At 54.5% G+C, this 20,184-nt stretch overlaps 1 protein-coding gene across 1 annotated transcript in view; it reads right to left on the bottom strand.

The window, feature by feature from the left end:
• Nucleotides 1-20,149, bottom strand: part of RAB40C (RAB40C, member RAS oncogene family) — a 32,271-nt gene extending 12,122 nt beyond the window's left edge. The window contains exons 1-3 of the mRNA XM_046667139.1: nt 19,910-20,149; nt 1,376-1,436; nt 793-853 (exon numbers count right to left, since the gene is read on the bottom strand). Of these exons, the coding sequence (XP_046523095.1) occupies nt 793-853; nt 1,376-1,436; nt 19,910-20,051 (264 nt within the window). The 5' untranslated portion in view covers nt 20,052-20,149. The remainder of the gene's footprint in view (nt 1-792; nt 854-1,375; nt 1,437-19,909) is intronic.
• Nucleotides 20,150-20,184: the final 35 nt, after the last annotated feature.

The following is a 20,184-nucleotide window of genomic DNA, read 5'->3' as shown; positions in this document are numbered from 1 at the left end:
GCCCCCACACCCCTGCTCACTCCCCGCATGCCCCCACACCCCTGCTCACCCTCCCAGCGTGCCCCCACACCCCTGCTCACCCTCCCAGCGTGCCCCCATGCCCTTGCTCACCCCCTGCATGCACTCATACCCCTGCTCATCCCCCACATGCCCCCACACCCCTGCTCACCCTCCCAGCGTGCCCCTAAGCCCTTGCACACCCTCCCGGTGTGCCCCCATGCCCTTGCACACCCTCCCAGCATGCCCTTGCAGGACCCTGGACTGCCCCAGTGTCCCCACACATGCACTCCAACTTGGGTGCCTGTCCACGGCAACCTCAGGGGACAGCCCTTTCTCCTGCTCCTTGCTGTCTTTGAGGACAGCAGCAGCCCCTCCCGCAGCGGCCCAGTGCTCCGACCCTGCAGTCCCGATCAGTAACTGGCTGGGCCCACCCCGGGAGCCCCAGCCCTGAGATGGGCCTCGCTGTCCCGGCAGCCTCCTCGCTCAGCACGTGGAGGTCCTGGGTGACAGGGGAGTCATTTTTGGTTCCTAGTGAACCAGGTGACTGAGGGGCATCCCCATAGCACAGGTTCCCAGCACGCCTCCTGAGGCACTTCCTGGTGCTGAGAGCCACAGGGGCCCGCAGGGACGGAGCTGGACAGTGGAGCCCTGGCGCCCTCTGACGGCCGAGGCCCCTGATGTTCAAACGTCAAACGTCCTTGGAGAGCATCACACCCACGGGGTCTGAGAGCACAGCAGGCACACGGAGAGGCGTCCCCTGGAGGACAGCAGTGGCACCGCTGCTGGGCTTACCTGTGCGCCCCTGGAGTAGGACCTGAAGATGGTGCAGAACCTGCCCTGGCCCGACGTGTCCCTGAAACACAGGGGGGTCGGGGATGCAGCCCACGGGACCGCAGCGTGCTCCCGTGAGGTACCCGCCGCCCGCCCCCTCTGCTCCACAGCTCACCCTGGCCAACCTCCCCAGGCCTGGGTACCCTGTGAGACCACCATGCCAGGCTGGAAACCCCAAACCTGTGGGAACCACATCTCAATTTTGAGGTTCCAGAAAATGCTCCTTAATGTGTAGCCCAGTAAAGGGTGAGGAGAGGGGCCGCGGCCACTGTGGAAACGAGTCTTCATGGGCAAAAGAGAGCTGGGCTCTATCAGAACAAACAGCTCTGGCCCTTTTGGTTTCTGCATCACAGAGCAAATCCATTCCTGTTTACACAGGGCCTGTTTAAACAGTGATTCCAAGTGCAATGTAAATAGGACGCCTTCCTGTTTCTCTAAGGATTCCTGACTGGCTTCACTTAGCTTCCGAGGCCCCACGCAATAACTCTGAAGTGCTGTACTCCCTGCCCCCAGGCACCTCAGCTCCGGACTGCCCTTGACTCACCAGAGCTCCAGCTTGACCCGCCGGCCGTCCAGCAGGATAGTGGTCGTTTTGTAGTCGATCCCTGCAAGGAAGCAGAGGGCGGCTGAAGGTGATGCGTGGGAATGAGCCTGCCAGGATCCACCTCACCAGAGCTCAGTCTCTGCAGTTGAGTGGAGTCAGGCGGAGGCCCTGTGTCATCCCAGAGGGCCTAGACAGGGCGCTGACAGCACCCGCCACAGGGCAGGCTGCGTGGGAGGGGAGTCGAGCCCGGCCGCAGGAGGACAGCGCATCTCTGCGCTGACCTACTTCATGCGGATCTTAAAGTTGAACTCACAAAGGCTAATCGCATTTCCGAGTTCTGGGTTCACTGTAGCCCCCAGGTACTGACAACTGGAGCGTGCGTGGAGCATTAGGAAGGGTAAAGTAATTTCTAAGACACCATTTCTCTGGAGAACCTATGCTTGCATAGCTGCAGTTTTTATTTTTTCATACTTTTAGGGGAAAAGTCCAAGAGAAGTTGGTAGGAGCAGGGACAGTGCAGGACAGTTACTTTACAGGTAAGATCTTCAACTGGTTTATGGGTCATCTGGAAACTTCCTAAAAGCTCAGTCTTAACTAACTCCTCTTCTCTTAAGCCTTAAAAATGTCATCACTTTCTCAGCTTCTTATAACAATTGCTCCAAAATGGCTTGGGAATGGTCACGTAGATGCAGGTGCAGTCGCACCATGTGTGTGAGGTCTGCACAGGCAGGCACACTCCCTCAGGCAGCAGTGCCTCCTCCCGCTGTCATTCTGCCGGGCCACCTCCTAACCATGTTGTCAAAACCCAGCTCCCACGCAGCAAAGGACACTCAACAGAATGCAAATGCAACCCATGAAATGGGAGAAAATAGTTTCCAATCACAAATCTGATAAGAGACTGATATCCAGAATACATAAAGAAATTCCACAACTCAATAACAATAAAAACAATTAAAAAATGAGCAAGAGAGCCAGCCCCATAGTCTAGTGGTTAAAGTTCAGCACTCTTACTGTTTTAGTGGCCTGGGTTCGGTTCCCAGGCACAGAACCACACGACTAGTCCGTCAGTAGCCATGCTGGGGAGGGGCTCACATAGAACAACTAGAAGGACTTACAACTAGAATATGCAACTATGCACTGGGGCTTCAGGAGGGAAAAGAAAAAGAGTAAGATTGGCAACAGATGTTAGCTCAGGGCAAATCTTTCCTAGCAAAAAAAAAAAGAAAAAGGGCAAGAGATTTGAAAAGACATTTCTCCAAAGAAGATATACAAACGACAATAAGCACATGAAAAGATCCTCAATATCACTAATCACCAGGGAAATGCAAATCAAACCATGAGGTACCACCTCACACACATTACATGGTTATTACAAAAAACAGGAAAACAGGGGCCTGCCTGGCGGTGTACTGGTTAAGTTTGCACGCTCTGCTTCAGTGGCCTGGGGTTTGCAGGTTCAGATCCTGGGCATGGATCTGCATGCTGCTCACCAGGCCATGCTGTGGCAGTGTCCCACATACAAAAAATGGAGGAGGATTGGTATGGATGTTAGCCTGGGGACAATCTTCCTCAAGCAAAGAAAAAGAAAAAAAAGATGAAGACTGGCAACAGATGTTAGCTCAGGGCAAATCTTTCCCAGCCAAGAAAAAAAAAAAACAAACTAGAAAATAGCAAGTGTTGGCAAGGATGTGGAGTAACTGGAACCCTTGTACACTGTTGGTAGGCATGTAAAATGTTGCTGCTGCTGTGGAAGAGTCTGGCAATTCCTCAGAGAATTAAACATGGAATTGCCATATGATCCAGAAATTCTATTTCCTGGTTTATACCCAAAAGAAGTGAAAGCAGGGAATCAAAGATGTATTCGCACACTCATGTTCACAGCAGCATAATTCACAATAGTCAGAAGGCAGAAGCAACCCAAGTGTCCAACAACCAATGGATGGAGGAGCACAATGTGGTCCATCCACATGACGGAATATTATCCAGCCTTGAAAAGGAAGGAGATCCTGACACCTGCTACAATGTGCATGAACCGTGAGGACACGATGCTCAGTGAAATAAGCCAGACACAAAAGGACAAATGCTGTATGAGTCCACCCATAGGAGGTCCCTGGAGGAGTCAAATTCATAGCAACAGAGTGTAGAAGGGTGGGTGCCGGGGGCTGGGGGAGGGGGAGTGAGTGTTTGACGGGGACAGAGTTTCAGTTTTACACAATGAAGAGCTCTGGAGATGGAGGGTGGGGATGGCTCCACAACACTGTGAATGTGCTTAATGCCACTGAACTGTACACCTAAAAATAGTTAAAATGGTAAATTTTATGTTAGGTATATTTTATCACAGTTTTTTAAGAAGTGACAGAAGATTCTTTTGCACACATTCTCAAGCGAAAGAAACACTCTTCAGAAAGAAACACAATCAGGCCTGCGCCCACCGTCCTTCCTCTGCACTTGCCCTTCCCCCAGCTCTCATCTGCTGATAACCTGCTTCTCGGGGTGGAAGCTCCAGGAATTTTCTGTCAAACAGAAAGCACAGCTCTGGCCCAGGACTTGCCTCCTTTCAGTCCTAAGCTCTATGCTCCAGCGAGACTAACCCCGGGAGGATAATGCTGGAGACAGCGATTTCCAGGAAGGCTGTGGATGCAGATGCCCATCCTCGAGGTGACGTCACTGCCAAGGAGGGATTGCCCAGCAGGCTTGGGTAGAGGGACTGGACACTGACTGCTTCAGGGCCTCCCCCAAGGCCAGCCCCCACAAAAGGAACAGCCCTGCTGCTGAGCCACCCTGAGGTGGCACTGTGGCCCAAAGGCCCAGCCAGGAGCTACAGGGAGGAGGGGGGTGCCCAGGAAGGGCCCAGGAGGAGACGGGGGACAGAGCCATGGCGCTCAGCAGCACCTTGCTGGGCCTTCTCCCATAACCAGCCTCATGAGCACCGGGCACCTCAGTGACCCATCTGCCCGAGTTCCACCCAATTCATTACAACAGGACTTGAACTTCTATCAGCTTCAGAAAGGATGTCCAGTCCCTGCCACAGCGGCTCCACTAGACACTCAGCCAAATGCACAAGTGAACTCCGTGGGACAGGCACTCAGAGCTGGGGTCCACTCTCCTCCCAACCCCCTCCTCTGCACAGCCCACAGAGCTGGGTCAGGGGCTCCTCAGACAACAGGCTTCTCAGGGAGCGCTGCAGAGGAGAACTGGAGACGGATGATGGAACAGCTTCACCACTGAAATGAGCCGGACTCAGACACGGGCCGTGCACTCAGAGTGCAACCCACCAAGTTTTGCCCAGGAGCCCTCTGGCTGTGGCTTCTGGGGACAGGTGGCTGCCCACGGCCTGGCACTGGCAATGGGCTGCCCCAGGAAGGTTGAGTGGCCTGTGTGAGGGGACTGAGGAAAGTGGGTGGCAGATCCCTACAGCAGACAGCAGGGTCCAGCTGAGGACAGCCTAGGAGCCGGCCGGGAACGAAATGCCGAGAGGTCGAGACAGGGTGGCGAGCCCCTAGGCTGACATGGTCACTTGTTATCAAGAAATCTCAAATATATTCTTCATGTTCACTCTGTCTCTCACCCCTGCCTCCCAAATCTGGGTAAAAACTTAACAGCGTGCTCTATAAATTCACAGAAAAGACAGACATAGTAAGTCCAAAAAGGGGGCTGCCAGGAGAGGGCAGAATCCCCCGCTGCACACAAGGACAGGCGTCCGTCAAATTCCACTCCTGACTCAGCTCTGACAGATCTTAAGATTTGTCGCTGGAGAATTTCAATCACCCCTGAGCCTCCCTCACTTCACCCCATCAGTCCTTAAATACTGAGCAGCTCTTTGAAAAAAATGATGACCAGAGGTTTCATTTAAATATTTAACACCTCACACAGCACAGGCATGCCCCTTCAGGACAGAAATCTGCTCCCGGGAGCCAGGGCAGCTGCCTGGGCACACACAGGGATGGCCAGGCCTCTCAAGGGCTGGGCCCCTGCACCCAGCACCCGTGACTAACCCCCAAGGTGGCAGGAGCAGCTCACACACGGGGAGGGGTCACGTGGGGTGACCGGGTCTCAGAACCTAGGACTGCGGACACTCCCGAGATGGACGCAGGGCTTGGGGAAGCCACAGGAGCCAGTGGTAGGTGACCAGAGGCTCCCAGGGCAGACAGGAGCTGCTCTCCTCTCTTTTTCTGAAAGTGTTTAGGGCGTTTTCTTTGCTCAGTGTTCCAGGGGGTCTTTTTCACTCTCTGTGCTGGGAGCCCGCAGAGCTCCTCTGTCCCTGGTCTCCCATTAGCCAGGGAGTGACAGCTGGGCTACTGGCCAGTTTTCTCAGCTTTTTCCCCATCTCTGTCTTTGTCTTGCATATTCTGGGAGATGCCTTCAACTCTATCTTCCAGCCCTTCTCTGACCTTTCAAAAAATTCTGCTATTTTCAACTTAATTTCTAAAAGCTCTTTCTGGTCTCCGAATGTTCCTTTCTTATAGCGCCCTGTCCTTAGTACAAGGATGCGGTCATCTCTTTGTATCTCAGACAACACTGATTATGAGATGAAGGTTCTCAGATGTCTTTCCTCACACTGTACCAGCCCTTGGCTGTCCACTCGCCCTCAGAGACCCTAAGAAGCTGCAGAAAGTTCTAGGCGACTCTGGCTGTGAGCTGGGGTTCATGATGGAGCCACCAGATGCCTCGGGATGTATGGTGGTCGCTTCTCTTGAACTGGTGACTGTTCCGGTAAAGAAGCCTCTGCTGCCTCAGGCTCCTACCTCAGCACTAGAGGCGGGAGCGGCCGGGGTCTTCCCAGGTGGAATGGACTTGTGCTCAGCCCTCGGCCACGCCTGACACTCCCATACAGTAGACCTCCCGTGTCCCTGCTGGGTGTCGCCAAGCCATTCAGCCCCCATCCTGACACCAACTAGTCCTCTTTGCGCTGAGTTCAGAGGGGCCTGGGGGCACAGGGTGCCGGGTCCAGGGCCACGGGGTCCCTGCCACGCCCTCACAGCCCAGGCTTCAGGTCCTTGCATTCAGCATGGCAATGGCGCCACCTCCCACTGCCACCCCTCTCTCCTGACCACTCACACTAGGCTCTAGGGATCTCTTTTCGATCGTTTCAGTGGGGCTTCTGAGGGGCGTACCAATTCACTTGACACAAATGACTGCGTAAATCCCCACTAGACACCAACTAGACACCAGGCATTGTTTGGGGAGCTGAAGGGGCTCATGCTGCTGCCCAGCTGTCCCGCACCTGCACCCAGACCAGGAGCTGCAGCGGGTCCCCCCAGGGAGATGTCTGGAATGTGTGGGGACATCGTCTGTTGTCGTAAGCTCAGGAGGCACAGGCCAGGGACTCCAGGTGAAGCACATGCACGTGACCGCTCTGCACCACAGGGAACCGTCCTGACCACCACCGATGCTCCAGGCCCGGCCAGGTATCCACACTGGGAAAGCACCTGTGTGCCCACTGTCGCACCACGTTTTGCAGGGGGGGCACCCCTTGTGAATCACAGGAGACTGTGTTTTAGTTTGTTCAGAATTTTGAGTTGCTCACCATTTTGGAAAAAAAATTACATCACCCATAGAAACACCCGTACCAGGTACATTTTTACTGCCACCTCCTCAGCATCTAGTACAACTGTACCCAAGCGCTGACAAGCGCTGGTCTCAGAAAAGCCTGATGTGCGAGGGTGGCGCAAGGTGATGGCCTCCTGACACGGCCCCACCGCCTCGCTGGCCTGGTGTCCCGGTCCTTGACAACAGCCGAGGTGGGTGGAGTGAGGCAGAGCAGCTGGCTGGCTCCAGGAAGTGCTGACGGAGGCTGAAGGAGCAGGGACATTATCATCACCTGGCTGCTGGCTCTGCCGCCCTTCAGAGGATTTCACAGCACGGAGTCAGAGAAAGGAGGTGGAGGAGGAATGGTAAGAAAAACTCATTAGAGTTTCAACTCTCTGCAACATCACTGTGTTTCTCACAGTCGCCCACACCCTGGTGATCTGAGGAGTTCACCAGGGTACCTCCTCCTGCCCTGGGACTCACCTGACCAGTAGGTGTAAGCAGAGTCGTGGGGACCCACAGGAGGAAGGCCAAGCACTGGGCAGCGCTGACCAGAGGACACCACCCTCTGTTTCCTCCCGGCTTTCCATGCTCAGGAGTGGGACGTTTGCCACCTGAGTGGGGCATCCATGGCCTTGTGGCCAGCCTGTCAAGAACAATCTGGTACAAGAGCCACTCTCCTCGGGCTGGCTCTTCTCCACTCAGGGCCCCACAGCAGTCGCTCTGCAGGCCAGTCATGGAGTGGAGCTGCAGCAGGAGCCACTGGATGGAGCAGGCTGTAAGCCACACCTTCCTCCCCCACTTCCCTCCTCCAGAGCTCCCAGGTGCCCAGCCCTGACTCAGGTCAACAGAACCCCGAGAAAGTCCATCTTCACTGCACCCCAGGAAGTCACAAGGTAGTTGGGGCCAGGGGAACAAACACACACAAAAAAGAACCAGAAATTCTCAGCTGTCCGCTCAGACCTGCCCACTCAGCCTTATTCTGGGTGTGTAAATCAAGATTGCCGGATGTTTTTAAATTCGATTTTCCACTGCTGAGAGGGAGCAGGGGCGGGTCAGAATGAAGGCCACTACGCACAACCCGGCTGACCTCTGGGTGAGGGCATTTCCCACACACCTGTCCAGACTCAACTCAGACCCACCTGAAGGGGACACGCAAAGAGGGACACTCCCCACCCAGAGAGCACATTCACCGCCACTTCCTTTTCGTCTGAGGTTCCAATCTTCACGGAAGAAAGGGCATCGTGTATAATTATCCAGTTACTTTCCAACATAATTAAAAGCCACAAGAGGACTTCTAAAGCATTCCTAACAGGGCCAGCCCCAGTGGCCTAGTGGTTGAGTTTGGTGCACTCCACTCTGGCCGCCCACGTTTAGTTCTGGGTGCAGACCTATATGGCTCTGTTAGCAGCCATGCTGTGCTGGCGGCCCTCATACTAAAAAATAGAGGGAGACTGGCACGGATGTTAGCTCAGGGCAAATCTTCCTCAGCAAAACAACAAGAACAACAAAATTTGTAATAATGAACAAAAAATGAGTAATAAAAGACTGGATTAAGAATGAAATAGGGTCCGGCCTCATGGCTTTGTGGCTAAGTTTGGCATGCTCCGCTTTGGTGGCCCAGGTTCAGTTCCTGGGTGCAGACCTACACCACTGGTCAGTGGCCATGCTGTGGCAATGACCCACATACAAAATAGAGGAACACTGGCACAGATGTTAGCTCAGGGCTAATCTTCCTCAGCTAAAAAAAAGAAAAAGAAAAAGGAAAAAAGAAAGAAGGAAACAGACAATGCTAATTGATGTCTTTCTTTACAGCGTTTAAATCAAGCCCCTGAAACTGGAATGCCAGCTAGTGTCTGAGGGAAAGGAAGCCGTTCCCAGCAGGTTCTTCCTGCTGTGTGGCTCCCTGATGGGGCTGAAAGTGCTCCTGGGTACCGTGGACCACAAATGCCCTCACAGCCAGGCAGTGACCCACCTGAGCCAAGGTCACCCAATGATTTCATGGAAGGCTCCAGCAGCAACATGGCCCTTTGATACTGGCAGGAGATGCTGCTGTGTTGAAAGCCCAGGTCATTGGTTTTCTACGTAGAACTCCCAGGTCTCACCTCCTGGGAAGCATGGCCCCAGCCAGGCTGTCTGAACAAGCGATGTGCACTCCGGTGTGTTTCCAACAAAGCATCCAATGCGTAATGCGAGGATGCCACCCCAAACCCAAGACCGGCAGCTGCTGTTTCTTAGTGTTACTTGTTAGGGAGAGAAAACGAGCTCCCACCAAGTTCCCAGAGACAGACGAAAAGCAGAGGAGGATTGTCTGGGTCTTCTAAGAAAAAGCTTCTGCACGATAGGTGGACATGCAGAAATGCCCAGGATCCATACAACAGCCGTCCTGGCAGTCCCAGGCGCAGGAGGTCCTCCTGGACATGCGTTTGGCCCAAGGCACCTGAGACGGTCCTGTGGGCAGGTTTCTCCCTTCCTGGCTCGATAAAGAAACTGCCCCATGGAGAGGCCCATATAGCCAGGAACCAAGGGTGGCTGGGTGCTGCCAAGAACCACGTGAGCTTGGAAGGGACCGTGCCCCAGTCAGCACCTGACTGCAGCCTGTGAGAGACCCTGAGGCCCTGTGAGGACCCAGAGAGGCTGTGCCTGGATTCCCGGCCCACAGAAACTGCGCATTAATAAGCGGGCACTGTTTAAGCCACTCAGTTTGCAGTAATTTCTTTGTCAGCTCAGGCTGCTATAACAGAATACCATATGACTGGGGAATTCATAAACAACAGAAACTTATTTCTCACAGTTCTGGAGGCTGGAAGTCCAAGATCAAGGCACCAGCAGATTTGGTGTCTGGTGAGTGCCTGCTCCCTGGGTCACGGATGGCCGACCTTGCTGTGTCCTCATGTGGCAGAAGGGCGAAGGAGCTCTCTGGTCTCTTGTATGAGGGCACTAGTCCTATTCACAAGGCTCTACCTCATGATCCATCACTTTGGGGGTTGGGTTTAAACGTGTGAACAAACATTTAGTCCACAGCAATAACTAATACAGCAGTAGTACCAATACTAACACAAACAGGCACTCCTCTGAACAGCCACTGTGCCCACAAAAACCCATGGAAGCCAAACAATAAGAACTTTCATGAGGGTGTGGTGGGCAGAATAATGGCCCCTCAGAGATGTCCATGTCCTGATCCCTGGAGCCTGTGAACATGTTTCCTACAGGTCAAAGAGACTTGGCAGATGTGATGGGGCCATGAGGAGAGAGGAGAGAGGATCCTGGGTTACCCGGGCAGGCCCAAGGTCATCACGTGAGTCCTAAAAGGTGGGGAGCCTTTCCTGGCTGAGTCAGAGAGATGAGAGGGCAGGAGGAGCAGAGATTCAAAGCCTGGGAGGGCCCTGAGCAGGTTCTGAAGATGGAGGAAGGGAAACACAAGTGAAGAGTGCAGGATCTCCAGAAGCCAGGGCAGCCCTGCGTTCACAGCCAGCAAAGAAAGAGATCTCGGTCCTACACCCACAAAGAACTGAGTTCTGCCAACAACTCAATGAGCACGGAAAGAAATGTCCACTAGAGCCTGCGGCAAGGAGCGCGGCCCGCCAGCACCTCAATTGCTGACGTGTGGCCCACAGAGCCACAAGGTAATGCGGCACAGCAGGGACAGGAAAGGAGCACTGAGGTGAAAAGCAGCCAGAGGCTATTTAGTGAAGCACTATGTTTACTATAAACACACTGGATGCAAACTAAAACTCCATCCGCTGGGAACGGTTACACCACAGAAGGGGACCCACAGGACTGAGCGCCATACAGCTGTTACCGAGACACAGCCCCTGCCCACCAGCACGGCTGAACAAAAGCAGGACGTGGAGCGAGCAGGACTCTCACGCCCTCCTGACAGGGCAGAGGCTGTCCACCTGCTGTGGAATATTGTCTGGCGGTGTCTTCTCAGGCTGAACACGCACACTCTACAGCCCAGCAAGCCCACTCCTCAGGGGAGCCCCAGCAGAAACGGGCACTTCTGTTCGCCAAAAACCTCTATGAGAATTTCACAGGAGCACTATTTAGAACAACCCGAACATGCAAACCACCCAGAAGCCCACGTGCAGAAGAAGAGATGAACACACTGCCCAACTCACAAGCGGAACGTCACAACACAGAGACGGGAGACTACAGCCACACACCAACGTGGCTGCATCTCAGAAAAGGGAGAGAGAGCCAGACACACAGAGTACACACTGTGGGACTCCATTCACAGGAAAACTCCAGAAGTGCAAATTCGTCCGTCACATAAAATCAGCAGCTGCTAGGCCCGGAGCAGAGGGGTGGGCTGTAGAGAGCGGGAGGACTGAGTGTGGCGATGGGTCCTCAGGTGTGCCACCTGCCAACACTCAGCGAACTTCAAATGGATACAGGTTTCTGGTACATAAATTACACCTTCCTAAAGCTGAGTAAAAGGAATGCAGAGCAAGGGGAACTCTCAGGCATTGCTGGTGGGAATTCAAGACGACAGCACAGCTTTAGGACACATGTGTGACCCAGCAACACCACTCCTGGAGCCATGTCCACACAAGGATGTGGTGCATGTGTTTCATACCACTGAATCATACACTTACAAATGGCCAACGTGATAAATATGCATACTTTACCATAAAAATAAATTTTTAAAAATTTTTAAAGGATTTGTACAAGAATGTTCATAGCAGCATTATTCACCATAGCCAAAATCAGGAAATAATCAAAACTGTATGGATAGGTAAACAGATAAACCAATCGGGGCATATTTGTGCAAAGGAATGCCGCCCAGGAACAAAAAGGAATAAAGTGGTACGTGCGACATGACTGAATGTCACATACATCACGCGGAGTGAACATGCCAAAGACAAGGAAGGCCACATTGTGTGCTTCAGTTCACAGGAAGTTCTGGAGAGGCCAAAGTAACCTCGGTGACAGGATGCAGACCAGGGGGGCTGGGGCTGGGGCCCGACTTCCAAGGGCCATGGGAGAACTTCTGGGGAGGTGAAAACATTCCCTATCTTGATCAGGGCAGTGGTTACAGAGGCACATACATGTGTCAAAACTCAACAAACCGCCCACTTAAAATGGGTACATTTTACTGTATGTAAACTATATCTTGATAACATTAATTTTTACAAAACGTCAACCCACAGGGATTGACCTGCTCTTGGAGTTTGGATCAGAAGGCCTTTCGATGATGAGGGGCTGAATTACCCTCCCAGATGGGTCTGAATACAGATCAGAGCCCGATGCAAATGCCCATCCCCTAAGGTGCTGACCACACGGACATTCTTGGAACAAGGACGATCTGCTGGCCCCAGTGCCTGCTCTTCAGCAGCCGAGGTCTGCCACGACAGGGCACACAGGTCTGCTGCTTCAGAGCGGAGGAAGGGGGTTGCCTGGTGAAGGTCGGAGAAGGAAGCCGAAGTTATCTAGCAAATTTCAAAACGCCTGTCTACACCGCATGCTGGCTCGCTGGAGGACCTCTAGGGCCATCTGTGGACTGGTTTCCTGTGAAGGAAGAGCTTTTCCTCAATGCCTTAGAAACCAGACCAGACCAAAGCAAAGCAAAGCCTTCTGCTTTCCATGAAGAGCAAGCACACTCTGCACGCAAAACTTAGTGAAATATGGAACGTTAAAAAAAAACAAAACTACTCGTAACTCCAACACTCAGTGATAACCTCCATTAATGTTTTCATGTATTTCACTCCACAATTCTCTCATTTCACATACATTTATACACCATATAATTAGACATACTTCTTTTACCACTTAACAAGATATCAGAGAATTCCCCATATCACTGAATATTCATGAACTATTCCTCCACACCAGCAGTTTTAAAAGCTGTATAAACCTCACTCTATGAAGAGACCATATTTCCACAGCTGGACCCTGAGGCTGTTTCAGGTTTTTCATTTTAATTAACAAAAACAGCCTTGTTTTTCTCTAGTTGCGTCCCTGCTATTCCGCAGGAGAGATTCCTAATTACTGGTCAAATAGGAGGACTGTCCACGGCTCCGGATACGCAGCGCTGAGTCCCTGAGAGCGAGCGTGACATGCGCACCCCTGCGTCTACCAGACATCCTCCGTGATGAACTCACAGGGAGCATCCCATTCCATGTAAGTTTAAGGTTAAACATCTTTCCACATGTTTTTCATCAGAATCTCTTCTCTGAGGACTCTGTGTGTGGCCTTGGCCAGGTGACTTCAATGAGGAAATACTCCCAGTAACGATACCACGACCAAGTTATTACCCCTCATTGAGGGATCTGGTCACTGCTGATCTGGACCCAAATCAAATCACTTTCCAGTCCAGTGATCGAGAAAGCTGTGCGTCAGTGTGTGACAGTGGGGTGTATGAGCGTGTGCACATGTGTGGCACGCACCCAGCATTGCTGGCTCCCAGGGCGACCGCGGCAGCCTCTGCATGTTGACGAAGGACCCTACCTGCCCCACTGCACCGAGATCTGTGCTCAGGGACACCTCTCTCCTGTCCAGACTGCGTGTATAAGAAAATGAGATTCAGCTCCCGACACCTTCCAGTGGTCAGACCCAGGAAGAGAGAGGCTCAAACAAGGGCACACAGCAATCAATACAAAATAATCGGGTAAGACCTGGAGCTGCGCAGAATGAGCACCATGCTAGGCGGCACTGGGCCCAGTGCCGGTACCCGGGCAAGGTGGGTGGCGGTTAGAGCTCCCACCTCCACAGTGATGTTTAGACCTAAACACAGTTCCTCGGTATTCTGTTAGGTGTCCCCGTATGCCTTCAGTCACTCAAGGCTGTACAAAGCGTCCTAAGTCCCAAAATTGTCACTTACCCTATGACCCATCCCCCGAGCAAGGTGTCACACAGACGTGATTAGCAGGCAGTCCCCCTACTGTGGCCCAGGTGACAGACAACTGCTGCCCAGGAAGGTCCAGGCTAGCGACAACCCAGCTTACGATCCCAAGAACCGCCAGACGGAACGCAGGCCTGTCTCAGCCACAGCACTGTCACCCAACCTGGGAACCAAAGCAGTGTGTTCTGACCCACCTTCATGACTTTCTGAGCTCACAAACACGTGTTTATCACCCAGACGAGATCTCCGTCCAGGGCTGAGACTAACTCACTTGCCCAGAAATCTGGCACCTGGCTGACTGCATTTGGACACTTTCCAAAATCTGTGAAGTGCCTGCCCATTTCCAGTACTTCCATTCTCTGTTCTTCCTCAGAGATGCTGGGACACCCTCTCTCGGGATGGGGACATCTCTCTCTTGAGATGGGGGAACCTCTCTCGGGATGGGGACATCTCTCAGGATGAAGACATCTTCTCTCAGGATGTCTCAGGATGGGGACAACTATTTCTCAGGATGGGGATATCCTCTCTTGGGATGGGGGCATTCTTTTTCGGGATGGGGATGTCCTCTCTCAGAATGCAGACATCTTCTCTCTCAGGATGGGGACGTCCTCTCTTGGGATGCTGGCCTCCTGACACCACGCCCTCTGCACTCCTTCTTGATTAGACCTTGACTGGACCACTCCTCGCCTTCCCTTCCTCCTCGCAATCCTAAATGCCCATCTTTCTGAGCACCCCATCCTGCATGAATCGCTTCCCTCTTACGCATCCTAGCCAAAGGGCCATACCACTCTGCTATGTGAATACCTAGAGCCTTGAGGGGCCGAAGCTCATGGTCATGCCCCACCGTTCCCGCTCATGTCCTTGGGTCCCCACCACCACCATCAATGCTGGGTTTACACAGTCACCTCTGTCCCCCATCTCTCCTCTACCCTCTGAAGAACACATGTCCACAGTCAACAAAGTACCCACTATGCTGATCCTGGAAGAAGAGAATTGTGCACTGTGGACATCAGACTTTGCTTGTCAGCTCGACGCGAGCATGATCATAACCAGACAACCTCAGCTACCTCCTTATGCTCAAGGTTCAAGTTCACTTGATTCACTTGTATTTACCCTCATTCCCACTTTCCCACCCTAAGGATGACCCCACACACCCAGTCTTAGCTCGGCCAGCCCCTTTCCTGGTCTCTGTCACCAGCTCTCACAGTCCTGACATCCTCTCAAATACCCAGGACAGTAAATTCAGACCCACAAGTCATCTTCCTTCCCTTCTCACATTCCTTCTGCAGCTTGCTCCAAGCCAGGTGCTGGATGCCGGGACCTTTCGCCGCTCTCTCCAAATGCCTGATGGAGACGCCCTGACTGATGTGGCCCCACCACACCCCATCAAGAGGCGTGTCCCCCACTAGGTGCCGCCCACTCCCCAGCCTGGCTCTGACTCCAGCCCCTTCTCCTTCTCCTCACAGGCTGCAGGGCCTCAGATCAGTTAGGGGGACAGCTTTTCAGGGACCAGCAATTTCACACCTTGCCAATTACAATTCAAATACAACAGGAGGCAAAAGTGTCCACAGGACCCTTCCCACCTATGTCCCCAACTCCCTGTCAGGGATTCCTTCCTGGAGCACAGTTCTATTTATCATCCAAGCCATGAACATTCCTGCTGATGGGAACAATGACAGTACATGTACACAGCACGACACAGCAATGTCATTGCAGCTGCACACCCCTGCCAGAGTGAGCCGGCTCTGCGCTGCTGCTGTTATCTGCTTGAGCTTATGGCAAGTACTAAAGATTGAGAAAAAACTCAAAATTGAAAATATCCTACCTACTCAACCGTTTCCTGAAAATCCAGAAAAAGCCACACCAGTCCAAATTATAAATCAGCCTAATTAGCAGCATCTGAAGCAGATATTGAACCCTGTCCTTCCTAGCCTGTCATCCTCTGAGGGAGGGGTGGGTTGACATTTACACCACAGAGAGCAAGAGCCTCCGACAGAGGGGTAGATAGGAGGAGTCCTGCCCCATGCACAGATGGGTCTGAGCACCGCCTTTTGTAGCCTTCTGGAAACGGGTGGCTTGCTGCCCTGGCTGGTGGCTGACCCAGGGAGCTCTCACGGTTTTGCTTTGCTGGGTGCAGCCAGGGCAGAAGCAGCACAATGAAGGGAGAACAAATGGGCCTCTGACTGGTCCCAGGCCCCAGGGCAGAGGGAGGAGGCAGCCCCAGAACCAGGGACAGAGGTGCCAGGAGGGCGAGAAAGTACACGGAGGAAGGAAAGAGTTCAGTTTGAGATGCAATGAGGACATGAGAACAAAAGATATGGGAAGTGCTGGAGAAGAGGATTGTGGTCACCAGAAAGAGGAGCCAGGTACAGCGGGGAGGTCAGGGTGAGGGTACAAGGGCACGTGGTAAGAAGAGGGTCATCCTGGACAATCCCAGTGCCAGGCTCCTGGCGGCTGCGCTCTGATTGAGGAAGGCTAGAGAAAAGCATCAACCAGGAGCTCAGTGGCCAGCCACCAGCCCAGGGCCAGGAGAAGGGGGTCAGGCAATCAGTACCCAGGAAGACAGTGGGAGCAAGGCCTGTGCTGCCCGTGACGGATGCAGGTTCTCAGCCTAAGCCTACTTCCTCATCTGTAAAACAGGATGATGACGGTGCCTCCATCGCAGGGTGGCAATGAGGACCAGACAAGGAGCAGAGCAGAGGAGGAGCTCAGCACCAAGACTGGCACACATCTCGTATCTGCCAAAGGAAAAGCAAACTCCAATAATCACCCAGAAAATGGGTGAAATCCAGGACATAAGCGCCCAACCAAGAAGAGAGGAAGAGAAGGGACTGAGAGGGGCTGCGTGGTGACTGAGTGACGAACATCAGGTGGCCGCCAGCACAGGGACGTTGCACACAGGCTGCTTGTTCACTTAAAACACACATTCAGTTAGCACCTCCTGTGTGCAGTCTCATACTAGCACTGGGGACAACACAACAGACAAGACACCAACAGTACACAGTCCAGAGACACATCCTGACTCGGGAAAACAGCACGGGGAGCGTCCAAAGATGCAGTTTCCCCTGGGTTTGGACTGAGGACAGAAAACAACTTCCGCCAGGTGAGAACAGACATTTGTCCAGTGAAAAACAGCACAGCCGGGGCTGCAGGGAGCTCCAGCCTGGCTGCTGGGTCGCTGACACAAGCCCTGGCCCACACTCTGGCAGGCTAGGGGTGCAGACACATAGCTTCCTCCCCCCATGGGCACAGCAGGCATGTTTGGTCCCACAAACACAAAAATAACCAGCAGGTCCCAGACATCAATCACTGCAGACCTTGACGCTTGCCCAGCTTTGTCCACACCCATCACAACCGCCTCACTCCTCCTACCTACTGGACCTCATTTCTCCCCTCCCTGCCACACCCTGGGCTCAAAGGACACGAGCGTCCTATACACTCAGCAACATGCACCCCCAGAGGAGCAGAGAGAGATGGAATTATGCCCACCCTCAAGTCTTCCAGGACGTGGGCATATCGACTATAATCTGTATCCTGTTGGCCCCCAACCCTCACATGAAGATTTGCTGGAGCCAAGGCACAAAGGACATAACTGCCTTAATCGAGGATGTTCACTACCCTCAGGAGAACTGGACCAGGCCCGTGCACCACAGCAGGACGCCTCCTGGGCTCTGAGGTACACCCAGCTTGTTGCCTCGGGGTCAACATGGACCTACCACCCCAGAGTCCCAAGCGCCCCAGAGCAGAGGCAGATCTGGCAGCGCACTCAGGAGTAGAAGCTGCTCACAAAACACTCGAAGCTCCTTCCTGCCAACTCTTACACCCTAGACTGCTTGCTGCTTCTGCTCTGGAGCATAATTCCCCAGCGGATGGCCCCAGGGGAATCTCTACGCAAAGTGATCTTCTGCTCTGTCCCAGGGAGAGCAGAGGCCCTTCCCCTAAAACCACGGCTATGTATTAAGAAAAAGACATCTCCTCCCGAGATGAAAGCTTCCAGAACTACGGAGGCCTACAAACATGGCGTGCATCAGCATTACCAGATGCCAAGAGCCTCCTGTGGGCTGCCACAGGTGTCGGCACCTTGTCATATATGGCTCGTCACTGCTTCAGGTGCTGGCGCTAGAAAAGGCCAGTCTGATGACTCACATGTTTGTGAAGCTGGAGAGAGCGACATGCACTCACGTACCTGTCTGAAGAACAAGCTAGACAAGACTTCCACGCAGGTTAGCAATCTGGTTGGTCCAAAGAAGGAGGTTTGGTTACACGCCCTTCATGGGGTGGGGACCTCCCTGCCACCACAGGTTATCTGCTCCTGGTTAGAGGAACCATGCAAGTTTAGACCGAAAACAAGAAGCCTGGAAGCATGCTGAGGACTTTCAACAATAAAGAACAAAAACAAATACACATATATCCTTTGTAAGAGAATCAGAAATTAAAAACTCCTGAATATCACAACTCAAATTTGCAAATTCACATGATGTCAAATCCTGAGAACCAACTGCTTCAGAGCTTCCATGACCCGCAACATTCTCCCTTAGGAAGACCTCGGAGAAGCAGAAAGAAGTGCTCTCCAATCCCCCACCTCCACTCTGACAAACAGCACCGGGCCCTAGGGTCGGGAGCTGATGTCCTGACCTCATGCTGCGCACATGTGAACCTCGACGACCCCTAGGCACAGGCGGCCTGCAGGGCCCGGTGACTGTGCCCCGGCCCCAGCAGCACATGGAGCCTTTCTGAGAGCGGACCTGCCTCAGCATTCTGGCAGAGGACCCTCCACTGGACCAACTCCCTGAGAGTCTCTGACATCGCCATCTCCGGCATGTCTCCACGTTTTACTCAACACCAGTGCCGCTTCGGTCAGTGTGTCACAGGAAGTGTGGCAATGCACCCAACCTGACAGAGAGGACGGGAGGTGGGTCCTCTCTCTCCAGCTAGTGGCTCTGTGTTCCCTGGGCACTCACTGCACCCGGCTAAAGCACCTGACAGTGAAGCTGAGCTGACGCTCAGAAGTGCAAATCATCATGCCCGAGGCAACCCAACCTGTCTCACGCCCTGCACGACACACACCCCGCACTGGCACTGCGAGCCTGCCAGGCACGGGGCTCCAGGAAGCAACACTGCCCCTGGGAAAGCGACTCAACCGCCCACTGAGTCGAGAGGAACTCCTCCAACAGTCACCGCCAAGTATCCACTTAGGTGGCAGGGACAGGAGAGCGCCCGGCTAGAGCCCAACAGGAACCCTCCTGTCACAGCCCTGGGGGGGCCTCAAATCTTTCCTCTCTCACCTAAAAACTAACCCGGGCTCTTCCCTTCTCGCCCTCGGAGACGTCTCCTCCGAGCTGGGGCTGAGCGCACGCGCCGCGGGAGGCGGGCAGCAAGGACCCGGCGCAGGCGCCCACTGCTGAAGCTGCTCCAGCGGGAGGGCGTCCAGCCAGACCAGGTAATCCAACCACCCCGACGAGCCCTAAACGGGAGAGTCGGCAAAGGAGCGTCCACGCTCTCAGCTGCCCAGGGGCAAGCGGTTCAGCAAAGAGCCAGCGCGCAGAGCGGTCAGACAGGACCGACGACGCCCAGGAAACAAGGCAACAGGCGCCGCAGAGAGCAGGGCTTTAGGAAGTAACATCGGCCACAAAACACGGCACCTCCAGGAGCCTGGACGCCGCCTGCCATGAGCAGGGCGCTGCCTCTAAGGCGACACCCCTCGCGGCGGGGACCGGCCCAGCGCAGAGGGGCGCCGGCCCCACACCTCCCCGGCCACGTCCAACGCGTAAGTCGAGGCAAGCGCAGACACGTCGTCGGCGAGGTGCATGTGCTGTGCAGTCTGATCAGGGGCCACAGAGGCTGCCAGGACGCTCAGCAGCGTCGCGCACGGGGCGCTGTCTTCCCGCACGCCGGGCCGACCCCGAGCACTGAGCGCGCCCCTCGGGGACAGCCTGCCCCGGAGGAGCCGCCCTCTGCGCGCAGGCGCCCCGGGGCCGTGAGAACCCGCCGGCCGCGCCCGCACCGCACCCCCGCGCCCCCCGGCCCGACAGCCCCGCGCTCGCACCTCCCCGCCGGTGTCACGCCCCGCGGGGGAGCCCTCCGCCCTCGGCAGCCCCCGCGCAGCCGGTCCCGCCGCGGACCTGCCGCCTCCCGGGGTGCGGGCGGGCGGCGGCCCTTACCGTTGCTGTAGGCGTATGGGGACTCGGCCGCGCCGTCCTGCAGGCTCTCCAGGATCTCGCCCTTGCCCACGTCGCTGTCGCCCACCAGCAGGAACTTGAGCAGGTAGTCGTAGCTCTTGACCGGGCTGCCCTGCGTCCCCATCCTCCTCACGCGCGCGCGCGCCGCGCCCGCATGCCCCCGGCGCCGCGAGCACGGCCACAGGCTGCGCCCGACCTGCGGGGCGGCGGGGGTCGGTCAGCGGGGCCGCTCGGCCCGGGCCCGACGCCCCGACCCC

The sequence above is a fragment of the Equus quagga genome, chromosome 7 (genome assembly GCF_021613505.1).
Source record: "Equus quagga isolate Etosha38 chromosome 7, UCLA_HA_Equagga_1.0, whole genome shotgun sequence".
Lineage (NCBI taxonomy): Eukaryota > Metazoa > Chordata > Mammalia > Perissodactyla > Equidae > Equus > Equus quagga.
The sequence above is the reverse complement of the archived record's forward strand: the minus strand, read 5'-3'. Positions and strand labels throughout refer to the sequence as shown.